This window comes from Neophocaena asiaeorientalis, unplaced genomic scaffold (assembly GCF_003031525.2).
Source record: "Neophocaena asiaeorientalis asiaeorientalis breed wild unplaced genomic scaffold, Neophocaena_asiaeorientalis_V1.1 scaffold100, whole genome shotgun sequence".
NCBI classification, from domain to species: domain Eukaryota; kingdom Metazoa; phylum Chordata; class Mammalia; order Artiodactyla; family Phocoenidae; genus Neophocaena; species Neophocaena asiaeorientalis.
The window spans coordinates 174,197-192,328 of record NW_020173955.1 but is presented as its reverse complement, the minus strand read 5'-3'; the positions used below and the strand labels follow the sequence as shown (position 1 = coordinate 192,328).

Sequence of the window (18,132 nt, the reverse complement as noted above, 5' to 3'; positions counted from 1 at the left end):
CACATTTTGTTTATCCATTCATCAGTTCGTGGACATTTGGGTGGTTTCTACATTTTGGCTATTATGAACAATGCTGCTGTGAACATTTGTGTACAAGTTTTTATGTGAACAATAAACTTTTAAACTTTTTAGATTACACCTTTTTTTTAAATTGAAGTATAGCTGATTTACAATGTTGTGTTACTTTCTGCTGTTCAGCAAAGTGATTCAATTATACGTATATACAAATTCTTTTTTTATTCTTCTCCATTATGGTTTATCACAGGAAACTGAATATAGTTCCCTGTGCTATACAGTAGGACGTTGTTGTTTTTCCATTCTATATATAATAGTTTCCGTTTGCTAACCCCAAACTCCCACTCCATCCCACCCCATCCTCCCCTCCCCTTGGCAACAACTGTCTATGTCTATGAGTCTGTGTGAACCATGTTTTGAATCGTGAATCAAACCAACTATAACATCCTATAAAATAATATTAAAATAAAATGTATTTTATAGGAAAATGTCCAGTTCTTAGAAATACATATTGAAGTATATAAGGGGAAAATGACACATTTGGGATCTGCATTTGTGGCACTCCCAACAAAGAGAAAGGGAAAAAGGATTAAATGAAGCCAGTGTGGGGAAGTCTTGATAATGCTGAACCTGATGTGTACATGAGACTGAAACAAAGATCACTAAAGAATAAAATGTGATCAAAGAGAGTTCCAAGTGGCTAGAGGTAGCTATGCTGACTTATCCTCCACATATATTCACATTAATGCATACACAGAATCACTGGATAAAAGGATACTCTTGAAGCATTGACTGCAATTTGACAAAATGCTCATCATTAAATTCAAATTTTTTACTTGTCTAATAAGCATCAGGTACTATAGAAAGTGGATAGAGAACAAAATGAATGCAATAAACATTCATTCAGCACTCGTACATGCCACTTACTTTGTTAGAAATACTTACAAATGCTGTTAGAATTCTTATAAACCCCTAAATGACCCTCACTTGTGTGCCTCTGAACCATTGCACATGCCCTTCCTACTGTCCAAATTCTCAGTATCTCCTTCTCCCCACTCCCAAGCTTTATCCCCCTACTCCCCAGTCCCTGGGTCACATGACAATTTTTATTCATTTTTCAATTCTGAGCTCAGGCAATAATACTGACTGTCCAAACACTGCCCAACTATTCAGCCAACAGTTAAGAGATTCTTCCCTCTGTACTCCCAAAGCTTATACATTTATCACACCTTTCGCAGCTTGTCTCTACTTCAGGGGTGTGAGAATCAGTATTTTCAAAATGCATCCTAGGTGATTCTACTGTGTAGGTAGTATGAAAACCTATGACTTAGGTCAATAGGCATCCTGGAAAGAATTTTCTTTGAAGCAAAAATACCTCAGGCTATAGCCATTTTCCTCAAGAGAGGCCAGCTTCTTCCCACCTACCTAGAATTGCTGATTTTTTTTTGAATTGCTGATTTAATACTAGGAATTATTCTTAATTTTAATTTATTTTTAATATTTGCCAATTTAATAAAAGTAATATCTAATTTTAAAGTCCTTTAAATACAAATAAAATTGAACATTTTTTTCATATTTATTGGCAATTTGTATTTCTCCTTTTGTGAACCGCCCGCTCATGTATTTGCTCATATTTCCATCAGGGCAAACATCCTTTTATTATTAATGTGTAAGTGTGCTTTATATATTGAGAATATCACCCCTTCCTCATATATATTTTTTTCCTAGTACCATTTGTTTTCCAACATTTTTATGTGCTCAGCATTAATCTTAATGCAATCAAATTTAACAATCTTTTCTTTCCTGATTTTTTTTCTGTGTTAGAAAATACTTTCACACAAGATTAAAGAGTCACCTAGGTTTTATTCTGGTACTTCCATGGTCTCATTTTTTAACTATTATATATAGTGAAGTTTTATACATATATATATATATATATATGGAATTCATTAATATCACTTATATCATCAGAAAAGTCATATTAAGTATTTGAGATGCTGTCAAGCTTGCAGTGGTGAATTTTAAGTTTTCTAAAATTCTAATTTTCCTTTGAAAAGCTTGAATTTATTACAGGCAGCAAAATGCTGTTAGATATTTTCCTTGAAGTGATAATGTCTGTTCATCTAATAAAATGTGTACCCAATACTCAATTCTACATAATTACAGTTTGTTAGTTGTTCTTTCAAGTAAAAATAAAAAAATGTTCAATGAAAAAAGCAGCTAGTTTAGCTCAAAATGGAAACAACTATACAAGTGCTTTTCTTTCCCTTAAGACAACCAACATACTCCAGTCTTCAGTAAAACTACTTTATGCAAACTCATTTCTTCACACAGAATATTTAAAAAAAGAATACTCGAGGATCAAGATTTTATTAATTAATCATTTTTAGAAGCAACCTAAGTGTCCATCAACAGATTGAATGAATAAAGGTGTATACATATACATACAATGGAATACTACTCAGACATAAAAAACAATAAAATTTTGCCATTTGCAACAACATGGATGGACTTGGAGGGTATTATCGTAACTGAAATAAGTCAGACAAAGACAAGTACTGTATGATATCACTTACATGTGGAATCTAAAAAAAATAAACTAATGACTATAACAAAAAAGAAACAGTCTCACAGTTTGTTCATAGAGAACAAACTGGTGGTTACCACTGGGGAGAGGGAAAGAGGGAGGAGCAAGATAGGGGTAGGGGATTTAGAGGTACAACCTACTATATATAAAATAAAAAGCTACAAGGACATATTGTACAACACAGGGAACAGAGCCAATATTTTATAATAACTATAAATGGAGTATAACCTTTAAAAACTGTGAATCACTATGTTGTACACCTGAAACATATAATATTGTATATCAACTATACCTCAATTTTAAAAAATATGAAAAAAATTAATCATTTTTACTGTTTCATCAAAGACACTCTTAAATGAAAATGGTGCTCTTCCCCACTGTGAGTGAACAGAGGTAAACACCAGGACTGTGAGTATAATTTGGGGCTTAGCACTACTTCAACATGGTGTTAATAAGGCACCGGCAGTTTTACCCACCACTGCTTTTGCATCATCAGAGCAAAGATCAATAGAGTGAAAAAAGGCAAATGTCTTTTGCCTTAGTACTAAGTAATTATTTACTTAATAAATACTAATGGTTTAGTGTTATTAGGAAAGTAGTTTTGATCTCCTGGACCCCAAGACGGTCTTGATAATCCCCACTGGTCCATACTCTTAAGAACCAATGATCTAGACAGTGAGAAGGAAAACATGCTAAATTTAAAGGCAGCTGATAAGACTATGAATAAGACTGTAGATTTTATTTATTAGGTTGAAAGTTACTTATCAGTTTGTAAATTTCAGCATATAGAACACTATGCCATTTTCAAAAAAATTTTGTACCAGGCCCTGCTTTTTTTTTTTATTCTACTAAAGTTTTACTTGAAGATTTGTCTTCCATCAAGTCACTTTCAACACAGACCTATTATTTTCCCCTTACCTCACTACTTATGTTGGAATGAAACACTGATCTCCAAGAAGAGTATTAGACACTCTGACTTTATAACTACACTTTGCTTGAATTTCTTTGAAGAGCAACAGCATTTCTTCTATTTAAGAGTCTAGATATCACTGGGGATGTACACTTGGAGGCTTTATATATAATATATAAATTCTGGAAAAGTTAATATTCTGAATAAAACTGTTTAATCTTTTGTCTCCCTAGAAAACATAAACAGCATTAATTTCTTTAAAAGCATTTTGATTTCAACTTACTGCAAACCTAAGAAGGAGGCAAGACTTTCCAACTCCAGAGTCGCCGATCAGAAGTAACTTGAATAAATAATCACTGCAAAGAGAAAAAGAAAATCACGTTAATAAAAAGCATATTGTATTTTAAGTTCTACGACAACAAAAATATAGCCAAGAATAACAGCTCACTGAGGAAGACTACAGCTTCTGAAAAGCCCATGAACGGCCTAACAGAAGACCGAACGGCCTAACAGAAGACCAAACTGCAACAAACAGCAGGAGCCCTTTTGATGAATCACTGAACATGACAGAATTATGTAAAAATAAGATAGGCAATGCCACCCGTGATCTCTAATATCAGCTGAACTTCCACTGCCAAGCAATGAATGAAAGGAAACATAAGTGATATGCATTCTTGGAGGGCCGAAGACCTATGCTAGAAAAATCCCACTCTTCTGCAATATTAGAATACCGGGAGTTAACTTTTCATTGTTCTTGCCAATGAAACGTATCTCTCCTTCAAATTCCAATCTAAAGTCATTATTTCATAAGAATCCTCCAACGAAGGGCTTTTATGATCCTTCCCTAGCATCCACCTGGAATTCTCTCCCTTTAAAATGGATCATTTAACTTCTGAAAGTCTGTATTATAAATATCTTAAACTGGAGATGCAGTAAAATCAAAGGCTGTGTAAATGCACAACTTTCCCAACATTCTAAGCTTGTATTAAAGCATTCTTTGGAAAACACTGAAAGCTAGGCTATGTTTATGCACCTTTACCACTGCCAAACCTAACAAAAAACCATTCCCAGGCACGGACATATATACACTACCAAATGTAAAACAGATAGCTAGTGGGAAGCAGCCGCATAGCACAGGGAGATCAGCTCGGTGCTTTGTGTCCACCTAGAGGGGTGGGATAGGGAGGGTGGGAGGGAGATGCAAGAGGGAGGAGATATGGGGATATATGTATATGTATAGCTGATTCACTTTGTTATACAGCAGAAAGTAACACACCATTGTAAAGCAATTATACTCCAATAAAGATGTTAAAAAACAAAACAAAACAAAACATTCCCAGGGATTCTTTCATGAACCTGAAGACAACAGACGGTCAGCCAACGGTCTCCAAAGGAATCTCTCATAGATTGTTCCCAACACTGACCAATTCTGTATGTTCTTCTTTTTTTTTTTTTGTGGGTACGCGGGCCTCTCACTGCTGTGGCCTCTCCCGTTGCGGAGCACAGACCCCAGACGCGCAGGCTCAGCGGCCATGGCTCACGGCCCAGCCGCTCCGCGGCATGTGGGATCTTCCCGGACCGCGGCACGAACCCGTGTCCCCTGCATCGGCAGGGGAACTTTCAACCACTGCGCCACCAGGGAAGCCCTCTGTATGTTCTTTTAAAGCAATGTCAAAAAATCCAGAATTTACAGATTTTTTTTCCAGAAGATATACATGATTCTTAATTTTCTTCCTTGTGATTTAGTTAAAAAAAAAAAATGCTACGTACTTAAAGTGAACCCCAAGTATCACTTGCAAATGAAGTGTAGATTACAATTATCAGATTTACATGTAAGCAAGATGTTTAGAAGTGATTATCTCTGTGAATATTAATCAACTGTTGTTACCTAGGTTTATACAGTGATGTGTATTACTTAAAACATAGCTTTCTGGTTTTACCGAATTACCATAGTACACTTATTGTTCCTAATTATACCTAAAGGAAAGAATTTTTTTGAAAATCCAAAGTGCCCTAGTCAGCAGCAAAATAAAGGTCACAGAAGGAAGTAAGCTTTTAAATAAGTCATTAGGAAGAGTTGATTGAAACATAGGATGAACTTAACAACTAACATCCTTTCCAGTTGAGATCCTAAGGAAAAAAGGGGGTAGTGGGGATAATGATTATAAAAATTTACCCTTAATAAATTATTGGTACCTAATACCAAACAACTTTTATTTTAGTCAATACAGTTGCTGTGCTGACTCACTTCAGTACTACTGATAGCTTTCTCTTTAATTAGACCAAATGAATTCTTAAGAATGCTGAACACTGAACATTAGCAATGAATTTACATTTCAGTCAGCAAGAAAAAAAAAATCACACCACCGATACTACTACAATTACTTAGTTTTTAACAAAAATTTTGATACAACAAATGCCCTGAATTTACCAGTTTCCCTCAGGACAGTGCCAGGCATCCAGTAAACACTCAATAAACATCCTCTGAATCAGTGGTACTGGACCCCTTTACAGTAAAAGACAGCACTGGGCCCACATATGCTGCCTGTGGTATCATTCATTACCTTAAAGATCAATTTCTCTCTTTCAGAATAACCATAAGGCTGTAAAAAACATGAAAGCTTCCTAACTGTGCTACAAGTTACATTATGATTTCAAGGAAATTAGTAGTCAATTTTTTTAAAAATTACTTTTCAATTATCATTCTTTTTAAATTTTACAAGCGGCATTATTTTGAAACATTATTTATGAGTTCCTGATAATTTAAGGCTCAGAGCCATGGTAAATAACATGAAGAGTTGAGCACTCTGTTCCAAAACGAATCTTGTCAAAGAAGGCTATTTTGTTCTCTCCCAAACCATCAGCTTCACTAACACCACAAGAAACGTGGAGGAGAATGGCAAACAAAATCAACCAACAAACTTCTTGCCTTATTGAGTTCACACACCAGGAGACTGTGATCAACAGCATGTTACCTGCACTGGAACGTTTTAAATTACCTACTCCTATAGTACCTTATTTCTAAACTATTAATACACAGGATGTACAACAGAATTCATATTTGAGATCACTTAAAGACATTTCTGTAACTATATTTACAAAACAGAACACAGTAAAAATGTTGATAGGAAATACACAAATCTAAAGTTAGAAAGCTCAATATCAGAATTTTGGTACAAAGAGTCAAGAATAATTTAGCAAATAGTAAGACTTTAAATGTATTTTTCTTTTATTCTCAAGACTTTGGATTAAGTTTTCAGTCTGCAATACCATTTTGACTTAGGTGAAAAAACTGAATTATATCAGTTGAGAAATCTTTATGTACAACTGTAATCACCACTCACCTAAATCAGATAGTTCTAGTAAATCCTACCCACTGTTCCCAATCACAATTTCCTCAGGTTCTTTTCATGTCTAATTTACTATGACAATGACACTTCATATTTTCTCCCCATAAGTAGTCCGGAGTCTGTTTTTCCCCACTCTTATGTTTAACATACCTATCTGTGTGAAGGTAAACTGACTTATTCATCCAAAATATAACACTGTGCCTTTTACAAAGCACTGTGCTGAGAGATCAGAGAACATTTTAATTTTGCGTTTTTAATCAGGTCTCTTTCATTGTGAGAAACACCTAAAGAATATCTATAGCCATCCTTGAGTAACATTTTGGGCAAAATGCTAGAGAAAAAAATTTACAGGGACATGGCATGTTAAAAGGACAGACACCAACCTCAATGGCCAAGGCAACAATCTGAGCCACAAAGTAAACAATCATGTACTGGATTATAACCCAAAGAATAAAATAAATATCCATGAGGCCATAAGTGTATAAATCATTAACTAAATAAATAGGAGAGGAGAGACAACACTTCCTCACATGAGGATTCCAACTAATGCATGTAGAAGGGATGAGAGAAATAGAAAACCACTGGTAGATTAACTGCTACAGGCAAGATCCACCGATGAATGCTAAAATTAGTGGGTGAAACTTCAAGGAGACTTAGGATATTTTTTGCATGGCCTCAAAATTTGTCCCCCCCAAATATTTATTACTGCAGTGGTTTTAACATATGCCCACAAATTCTTTGAACACTCCTCCCTCCAGGAAGTGGAGCTTAGTTCCCTTCCCCTGAGTGTGGGTTCTTAACGACTGGTTTCTAACAGAGTGTAGAAAGGGAAAAATAGTAATTTTACACTGGAGAAACCTGACAGATGCCACCTTTACTAAGTGATCAACGTGAACATCACCAGCAATAAGTCATATTGATATTATGATGTAATGAGTAGAGTGCTTCACCTCTATGGTATTTCTCTCCAAATCCATAACCCCAGTCTAATCATGAGGAAACATCAGACGAATGCATACTGAGGGAAATTTACAAAGTACCTAAACTCTTCAAAACTGTCAAGGTCATGAAAAATAAGACTGAGGAACTCACAGACTGAAGGAGGCTAACATGACATAACAATTAAATACAATATGGTATCTTGGATTAGGTTCTGGAACAGAAGAATGACATTAGTGGAAAAACTGGAGAAATTGGAATAAAAGTCTATAGTTTAGTTCATAGTTTACCAGTGTTAATATCTTAATTTTGATAAATGTACCATGGTATATAAGATGTTAATATTAGGGGAAGCTGGGTGAAGGGTATACAGGAATTCTCTGTACTACTTTTGCAACTCTTCTGTAAATCTAAATTTATTTCAAAATAAAAAGGTTTTAGAAAAACAAACTATGAGGACATTAGTGAAATAGGTACAATCTCGTTGAAAAGCTAGCCCCTGATACTTTTTAAACATGAGAGACATATTTTGTGTTTTCTCGAGTTAAGTCAACAATCATAAATCATGCTGGATTCTGTAAAATAAAAACTTTGCTTTTGAGGCACAAGTATGTTTTGAGAATATTAATTTAAGGTGGAAATAATTCAGTGAGAAAGTAAGACAGTTAAGACTGACATAGATTAAGGCTCGATGGAAAGGGGCAGATTCAACCTTTTAATAATTGGATGGTGGGATGTCAAATATGGTAGCAAGTGAAAAATTATTTTTGCTATCAGTTTCTCCTTAAGTCTACTCCTGGTCTACTTCGGCAATACTCTAGATCCTCTATTTCCATTATTTATGATCTGAACATAATCGTGATACTCATGCCATTTTTGCATGTAAGCATTAACATTTTCTATACCTTAAAAAACATCACTATTGAGAGAGCATGAAAGAATATTTATAAAAAGTTACCAAAACCCATTTTGACTCAAAATTCTATTTAGGTAAAATGTTTTCCTTTTTAATGAAGTTACCAAACTACATCTATAAAATATGAAGTAGGAGATGAATCTGCTTGTTGCTGAATCTAAAATACTACTCGGAATTCTATAATCTCAAAAGAGACTACTACATGATACTGTTATGTAAAAAGATTATAGACTATGTTTGTCTAGTATAACCCATTTTTGTTAAAAAAAATTTGTACACACAAAAGATTTGGGGAAAAAATGGACACTTCTAAATTGTATGATTACACTCGATCTTTTCTTTATATTTTTTAAAAACAGTCTGCAGTCAGACTGTATTACTTTTCTAACCAGAAAAAAAAAAGTCATTTGAGGGGAGCAAAAACTTTTAATCAATGATTTATTCAATGACTGAACAACCTTACAAGTTCTTTCAGCATACCTGTCCGAACACAAATGACATCTAAGTAGGTAGAGTAGGTCAAGGTTATAAGCAGACAGCACTGGCACATTCCCAATATAGCCACAAAGATATGAAGTCAACTTTTTGGATTAAATAAGAATAAACATTTTTTTCTTCTTTTATGAAACAAAATTTGGATTACCAGACATAGTTCACCTGTCAATGAATATAAGAGATAGTTGACTGACATTAACACAAGTTTCAACTACCCTTTGGAAACACACCAAGGAAGACAAAAGTAAACAGTGGCGAACTATATAGTTGTTTTTATCCAAACAGTACCCCCAAAATACAAATTTCACAGTGTCAGCTATAAGTATACCTTAGAAAAGGCTGCTATATTAAAAAGTTCAATGGAACCTAAATTTGTTCTCTTTCACCTAGAACAAGTTCACCTGCATGATAGGAATCATTTAGCTTTTATCTTTTTATAAAATCATACTTGAAAACACCCTAAAACTAAGCTCACATAACAAATTTAAAACAAAATCATGGTTATGATATTATGATATAGTGGCCAAATAAATTTGAATTCACTTTAAAACTATACACTAGTCTATTAGTCTTTGGGGTATGGAATGATTAATAAAACTTGAGCTGCAATAATTGTGCTTGACATCTACTTTTCTTCTTCACTCACTTTAAGTATGCTCCGCAGAACACAATTCAAAACTGACCATCAGGGGACTTCCCTGGTGGTCCAGTGGTTAAGATTCTGCACTTTCACTGCAGGGGCCGCGGGTTCTGGGCAGGGAACTAAGATCCCACATGCCATGTGGTGTGGTGGCAACAACAACAAAATTGCCCATCAGGCTGGATAAAAGAGGTAAGAACTTTTAGTTACTTCATATGCTTCTATATCATTTGAATTTTACAGAGTACATATTACTTTTGTGATTAAATTAATAAAAAAAACTAAATAAACCTTCAGCTATGGACAAAAGCAGCCTGTTAGTCAAATAAACAATTACCAAGAATCTGAGAGGGCAACAGTCTTTCCTCCATATTTAAGAAAATAGCCAAGCAATTTTTTAAAAACTCTCCCCATAACTGACCCCTAAAACTACATTAAAAAAAAATATTTAGAGACAATAGATTAATTTTCCAGGTTCCACTTTATCTCTGTTTAAAACAGTGTTCCAAAAATCCAAAGCTGGAATTCTGAAAATGAGGGAAACTTTGGTTGTTCTGAAGAAGTAGTAAGCCATACAAGAGGACAAGAGAGTAAACGGTCTTACCACGTAGATAACAGCAAATATTTAGTGAAAAACGCACCAAGGAGGGGCTGTAAGTGTCCATACCTCCTTACCTTTCAAAGCCTGCATGGGTTTTAGACCTGGAAAGAACTGTATTTGAGTTCAGGCTTCATCACATACTAGCTACAAGATCTTGAGGTAAGGTACTTAATCTATCACCATGAGGCTCTATTTCCTCATCTGTAAAAAGGTTCAATTAGCACTCTCTACCACCCAATTAGGCTCTGGTCAAGATTATAAATACTGCCTCTAAAGCATTTAGCACAGTGTCTGGTACAGGGGCACAATAAGTGGCAATTATTATTATTTTTCCTTCCTCCCTCCAAATCAGGATGCAACCTAATGAAAAATCTCAAGAGCTACAGACAAAAACTTTGAAGCTATTTATCCAAAGTTTCAGTACAGATGATGGGTGACAAAGTATCACAGGAGTTTACCAGTATAATCTACAGTAAAAGTGTAAAAATTACCAGCTAACAGTTATAAGTACTATGATCACAACTCCCAAAGTCTAGCAACACATGAAACAGTAACACGGTCTGCAGCAAATGTGCCTGCCTCTCCAGCAAGAGACACGCATTCTCTGCTTTACTTGCTTTTCTCACAGAAAGACATCCATGACTTTAAGGCCCCAAGTATAAGTATTCAAGAATAGTCATGAGGGTAGAAAAACTGAGAATGGATAAGATAATTAACTTCAAGCCTAGAGAAGCTTTAAATATCAACCCAACACAAGATGTGAAGAAAGTCAAAGGGCCATTCACCTTACATACCTCACAAGCCCTTCTTAACATTTTTTAAAAGGCCTCTCCAATCACAAATTTTAGACATAATTGACAACAAAAATGCTAGTCGCCTAATTAACTGGCTTAATTTTAAATTCCTAGAAGTTAACCACACACACTAAACTGGAAACAGCATACTTGGACTGTAAAATCACAGGCCCTTGAGTTAAAATTCCAATTCTACTGCTTCCTCTGAATGCCCCTGGGCAAGCCATTTAACTCTTCTCTGGCTCTGACTGCTGTAAAATTAGGACACTATTTCTTCATACTATTAGGGGAAATAATGGACATACATAAAATTTCTGAGTAGTGGTGGGAACTCAAATTGTTATTTGTTGACCTTATCCCAAGACTAGTGTCAGGGCTTCTGGAAAGTCCTCCTCAGTGCTCTGTTCCTCTCCAGCTAAAGCAATATAACTAAAACTTTGTGTTAATAATAGAAATCCTAGGCCCCTTCTTCAAATCTTTTGCACTATTATGCCATCTTACTCTTTAAAAATATCACAAGATTTAATTTCTGCTAATACTGTTAAATCGATTATGCTTGTTTGAGCCTGAGTCATCTTAACTGGTAAGCACCTGGAAGCAAAGTCCATGTTTTATAATTATATATAAAATAATAAAAAATAAAACCCCCTCCCTTTTTTTTTCCAGGGAAATCAGATTGTGTGTGCATGTGTGTGTGTGTGTGTGTGTGTGTGTGTGTGTGTGTGTGTGTACATTCACTGGAAGATTTTAAGTATCTGTATTGAAAACATTTTTCAAATAGACAAGGTCAGAGATCAATGTGTAATTATTAAATGTGTTAGAAAAACATTAAAATTGAAACCACCTGCATATATATATATTACATATATTCTTACATATATTCTAACATCCCTTACTGGAATACACGTGTCAACTCCTGCATAGCACTGTACAGTTTACTCTTGAGACTCAGAACTAAGGCAGTACTAATCACGTTATAAAGAGGCTCAGGGCTTCCGTGGTGGCGCAGTGGTTGAGAGTCCGCCTGCCGATGCAGGGGACACGGGTTCGTGGCCCGGTCCGGGAAGATCCCACATGCCGCAGAGCGGCTGGGCCCGTGAGCCATGGCCGCTGAGCCTGCGCGTCCGGAGCCTGTGCTCCACAACGGGAGAGGCCACAACAGTGAGAGGCCCGCGTACCGCAAAAAAAAAAAAAAAAAGGAATAAATGCCCTAAATCAAGTTATTGGAAAACATCTATGGGCAGAGTAGCAAGGACAAAGAACAATTCCACTTAAGTACTATTGTTATTCAAAGAAAATACATTCAGACAAGTTAAATCCATCACTGTTCCTAGAAAACTTCAATTATATAATTCACTCAATTTCCTTTGTAAAGATCACTAGTTTGAGATGCAGACTGCATAAAATATCCTGGGTAAAGACCCTAGCCAAGTAGCTGGCACAAAGAGTAAGCACTTGTTAAATAGTAGCTATTATTATTAAAAATAATGTTTCCAAAGAGTGGTCACCTTTGTGAGCAAAGGTAACACTACCTGTCAGAATTGGGAATCTATAAACATGGAACAGAGTAAACAACTGGAACCTATCAACAATCTTGGATTTAATAAAGTGGGGTGTTCTGACCAACTGAGCCATCAGTCACAAAAGTACCAAGGAATATTTCATTTCCTACCTCTCTTTTGTACCCTATTTCTTCACATGTTTAAGTCAGTAAACAAACCAACAAACACTTGTTCTCTTGTTTCTTAAGGCCCCAGGATTATTTTTTCCCCCAAAATATCATTACACCATTACCCTTTTATAATCTGAAACATCACAGGGTGGTTCCAAAGAAAAGCCAAGACTTTGGTTTTTTTCCCTAAATTCTATTCCAGATATCAAAGAAGCAATCTCTTCTCAGCCCCACCTTCTACAAGAAAACAGTGGAACAGTCTGACTGTTCCCCTCTCCCTGTAAGATTAAAAAACAAAAGTGGGGGGGACATTTTCGGTTTCTCTTCATCTTAAAACACTCAAAGTATTTTTTAGCAAATCTTTAAAAATCTCAAAATCTTAAAAAGCATTTTATTTAACCCTGTTTTTATATATTAGGAAAGAGACAAGAGTAGGTAACATTAGCAAAAGGAAGCTATTCTTAACTATCAAAAATGAAACTTAACTATTACAACTACAAATAGTAAAACCATCATATACGTACAATCAAAAGTTACCAAGGAGAGGAAACACACACGGCCAAAGGACTGCTGATAGGATATGAATCCAGCAAGATGCTTAGCACTTGTTAATCATAATCACTTAGATAAATCACTAAGATTGCTTCTAGAATAAAAACTGAAATATTAAAGAAATTGCTCAGAAAACAAAATTCTCTTTAAAAGTCAACTAAACAGTCAGCAAGAGAACACTTGATTCTGAAGCTCTTCCATCTTTAAGACAAAAAAAAAAAAAAAACCTTGAATATGTAAGAAACCGTCAACATCTTATACTTTAACCTAATTATGATGAAAAGGAAGAAGAAAATTTTAAATGCAAAATTTCAGTTTCTTTCAGTGATCCTTGAAGATCATCCACTCACACAAAATTCTTAAGATGGAAAGTCTATATAGCTACTGGTAACTTACATTACCCAAAGAATTACATACATTGATTCTCTACGGACATTAAATAATCATATTCTGAATAGTGAGAATACCTCTTCTTTAAACTTCTTTGAATTTCTCAAATCATTACCAACACTACGAAAAAGTCATCAAGGCAACCTACAAAAAGAAAATCTATTTTTAGTTGATTTCTGCTTCTTTTCTAATAAAAAAATTCTAACTAAAAATTATGTAAAAGGCAGTAATGATATACTTATTAATGAAATTACACTCTGTCAGACAGATAACAGAATTGATTAACTTTTTACCTTTAAACCCTTAAGTTAAAAGACAGATTTATTCAAAGCAGAGTGCTGACAAAAAAAAAAAAAAAAAAAAGTCAGATGTTCCTTGAGTCTACCATAACAGAAAACAAAGTTTAAGAGACTGACTAAAACTTAAGCCATGATATTTTAAAAAGTTAAAAACAAGGTAAGTTTTTTTTTAAACAAATTTTTTCTGCATTAACTGATGGATCTAGCCAATCCAAAGAGACTACTACATATAGTTCTTCCTACCGCAGTTAACTGGTATATTCATGATAGGTACACCTACTTTATTCTTAACACACTCCTTGATGAAACGGCCAAAATTATTTTCTTGACACTAAAAAAAAAATCTACTAGAAGCTAATGGATTTGGAAAAATGCTTCTGATATGAGAATAGTGTTAAGTACTTCTTAAGCAGTGTGCTGAAATAATCACTGCCTGCTTTATCACCTAGCTCAGGAAAATCAAAATCTTTCCTCAAATCTCCAGAAAAAAAAAAGAAAGCTCTGATCCTTTCCATCTACTTTTTCCACCGCTCAGATTCCACTTCAGTTGCATTTTGTTTTTGTTTGTAGCATTTGTAATTCAAGTGAGTCAGTCATTACCCTTAATTTCTACCATAAAGATAACCCAGGGCCATCATTTCTCCCAAATCAGCCAAATAACGTAGAAAGTAGTAAAAGAAAAAGCTTAAAATTTAATCATTGATTGACATATTTCTTATTCTCCTCACTCCCAAACCAAAAGCTTACAACTTAAAGATCATAAAGTAAAAGCATTCCGTAATAAAGCTACCATCAGGTAATTGTATGTCAACCTATATAAATCTAAAGTCCTGTTCATTCTGAGAGAACCAAACTTTTTCTTTTGTCAAGAACACATCTTCAGTACCAAATTCAGCAGCACCCATAAAGCAGATTTTGAAAGTTTCTAAAAGGATTAAGATAAATAGTAGATGATAAACCAAAACAAGGAACATTTGGGGGTGCACCTGTAAACATTACCTAGTATACTATTATTTCAAGTTAGTATATAAAGTGTACGCTATAATATACATGTATTATAATGTACAATATTGTACCTGGCATATAATAAGTGGCCATAAATGTTAGCTATTAGGATAACACTGTGGAATCATGAAAGGCATTCATCCATTAAAAGTTTTAACTTAAAAAAACATGCGACTTTAAAGTTTAGAACAAGGTTTAAAGCAAATGGACTTGTGTTTGGGTGATTAAACTGTAAGAATTTCCTTCTTTTCTCTATTTTCCAATTTTTCTCTACTTTTATGATGGTAACAAACTTTATTAAAGATAAAAAGAAGAAACCGCTGAACTCAGATTTCTAAAAATCTGCTTGCTGGTTGCCTTTGTGACCTTCTGTAATAAAATACCACCTCCTCTCACCTTAGTACTTTTCACTAGTGCTTTTCCAAACATTTTTCCAAACTCCTAGGTTATTTTACTTAAGAGACAGTCTAGAATATAAATACAGTAACCCAGGTACAGGCACACTCAAGGCCATAAAAATATACAAATTATTTCTGGGACTGATTCTGTTGAGGTCATTAATCTAGAGTCCTCAAAAGAAAGAATGGTTTGGCACTCTATTTACTTAAGAATTACTACCCTTGCCATTTATTAACCATTCTTCTTTCTTCTTCTCTCTTGAACAATCCTTTTCACCCCCACTGCTTCTCCAAATCTAATGCTAGTAACTCCCTTACTGGTTTGTTTTCTATAAAGTCTTTCTAAACCCTACTAGCCAACCACAGTCCCATACCTTCTTTTAAAATCTTGTGGCTCCAATCCATGCCACACATCTGGAACTTGCCATATGTACTGGTATTTAACATATATAAAATCTATTTTTTATATTCCATTATAAGTTCCTTGCAGGTAAGGATTATATTCCTAAATCCCAGCACTACTGGAATGCCTCACATAATGATGTACACCATCTACAGTGCTCTTACAGTTTACCAAATTGTTCTATATATACTTGAGCCTCACAACTACCCGGATAGGAATAAAGATGACTCCTATTTTACAAAAGGAGAAACAAATTCAGAGTCTAAATCATTTGTCATGGTTCTGTCCAACTAATCTTCAAGATCTATTTACAGTACTAAATATATGTAGCAAATTTAAGAAACTCCTGAACAGAAGACAAACCTCCATAAAATGGAAAATCCATGTACTTTACTGTTGCCAGGAACTACTAAATTAGGGACCTCAAGTTCAACTCTGCCCAACTATGCATAACCAACTTTGTCCTTGGAGCCCTTGATAAAAAACTGCCAACACAGCAAATATGACACTATTAGAACACTTTCTTCAACTTCTTAAGGTATATAAAATTTTAATAAAATACTGTGGCTTCTATTTAGAACAAAAAAAAGGGACATTTCAGCATCAAACCACAGTATTACAAAACTTGAAGTCAGAATGCATTTTGCAAGAGCCATGTGACACACACATGACAGTCAGCTAAACCCATGGGCGGACCTTTTAGGGGAAATGTTTGGCAGTAACTGACCAAAGCAGCAAATAAATTCAACATTTAGGTCAAATACTGATCTTTGCTTTAAAAAATTCCTCAAAGCCTTCTGACACTATAGAGGAATACCAATTAAATCTCCTTCAATTATTCCTTAATTTCAATATGCAAACTGTAGAAGGATGTTTTTAAGGGCCATTAAGGAGAACCCAAGAAAGTCTTCCCAAGGAAAGTAAACACCAGTTCCCAGGAAAGGTGCCAGGTGTGTCACATCTGCTGTGGTGACTTACTGAGTAAGCAAGAAAAAGAAATGCATTAACTTTTCATGACACGTCATGGAACCTCATTCCCTATCTGCAAGCATTCGAGTAGGTAATCCAAACCCTACAGATCTATCATAGGGCCCATTCGTTTCTCTTTCAACTTGAAAGCAAAGTCTTCCTTTTAGTTGGTAATATCACAAAGATGTCCCTAGGTTTTAGTGCTGGTGTTTTGTTTTTCCCTTGACCTACACATGGCAAAATGACTGTAGTGTCCTCAAAAAATAAAAAATTCTCACAAATGCCCAGGTTTTGGGGAAGGCAATGGGACCGCTGAGTTCGTAAAGAACTCCAGGAAAAAACTAAAAGAGAACTAAAAATTTTAAATCTCTTCTCACCATCTACCCATTCCCCTAAATCCCACGCAATCCTGAAAAGCATCCATATTACCTACAACCTGGCGCGGAGGGTGGAAGAGAGAGCCAACAAGCTCAAGATTTGCAAGTAACGCTGGTTTCCACCCCAACGGCTCTGACAGCTCCGCAGATCGCGGGCGCAGGGTCTAACAGTGTCCTCTAGGAGAGTTCTCCCACCCCATCCCCTCCCTCCCCTTAAAAACAGGCCCTCCTTCAAAAGTCACTGCCTCCAAGAGAAGCTACCCCTTCCCACGACCCCACCACCGACTCCCCGACACCCCAACCCCCTTACCAGACTGCTCCTCCGCACCGGCCTGGCACTCAGGCCAGGACTCCAACCAGACCGGGTCCAGGCCCGGACGGCTCACCCCTCCGACCCGATCCCTCCCCCCGACCGCCCCTCCTCCGTCAGACAATGGGGCCCGACTCCCCGCCGCCAACCTCTCCTGACCCATCACCCCCACCTCACCCCGGCCGAGGCCCCCGCCTCCGCCCTCCTCGCACCCTCTAAGCTTTCCCAAGCTGGCCCACGGACCCAGCCGACCGGCGCTCTCCTGCACTCACTATTCGGGATTCATGCTGGACATGTCACTGCAGCTGCCGCCGCCGCCACCGCCGCCCTTGCTGCTGCAGCCGCCGCCCTGACTCTCCGCGCCACGGGTAGTCGAAGGGAGAGGAATGAGATACGCTGTTCCGAGATAGCAATCGTCTTCCCTCCACTCCGTCCCCTTAGAACACAATCAGCAGCCGCCACCACTCAGCTATCGCTTCCACCCAAAATGGCCGCCGGCGAACCAGGAAA

The 18,132-nt window shown here is 36.2% G+C and overlaps 2 protein-coding genes across 3 annotated transcripts in view; one reads left to right on the top strand and one right to left on the bottom strand.

The window, feature by feature from the left end:
* CEP68 (centrosomal protein 68) overlaps nt 1-3,862 on the top strand; it is a 37,284-nt gene extending 33,422 nt beyond the window's left edge. The window contains exon 8 of one of the 2 annotated variants that reach the window (XR_003004177.1): nt 3,746-3,814. Coding sequence is in view for 1 of the 2 variants with exons in the window: in XM_024752925.1 (XP_024608693.1) it covers nt 3,746-3,754 (9 nt within the window). In the remaining variant the exon portion in view is untranslated. Of the gene's footprint in view, nt 1-3,745 lie in introns of both variants that reach the window. The other variant, XM_024752925.1, reaches the window with a different exon arrangement.
* The window catches only part of RAB1A (RAB1A, member RAS oncogene family), a 27,151-nt gene extending 9,019 nt beyond the window's left edge, over nt 1-18,132 (bottom strand). The window contains exons 1-2 of the mRNA XM_024752927.1: nt 17,895-18,132; nt 3,796-3,868 (exon numbers count right to left, since the gene is read on the bottom strand). Coding sequence (XP_024608695.1) covers nt 3,796-3,868; nt 17,895-17,917 — 96 coding nt within the window. The 5' untranslated portion in view covers nt 17,918-18,132. The remainder of the gene's footprint in view (nt 1-3,795; nt 3,869-17,894) is intronic.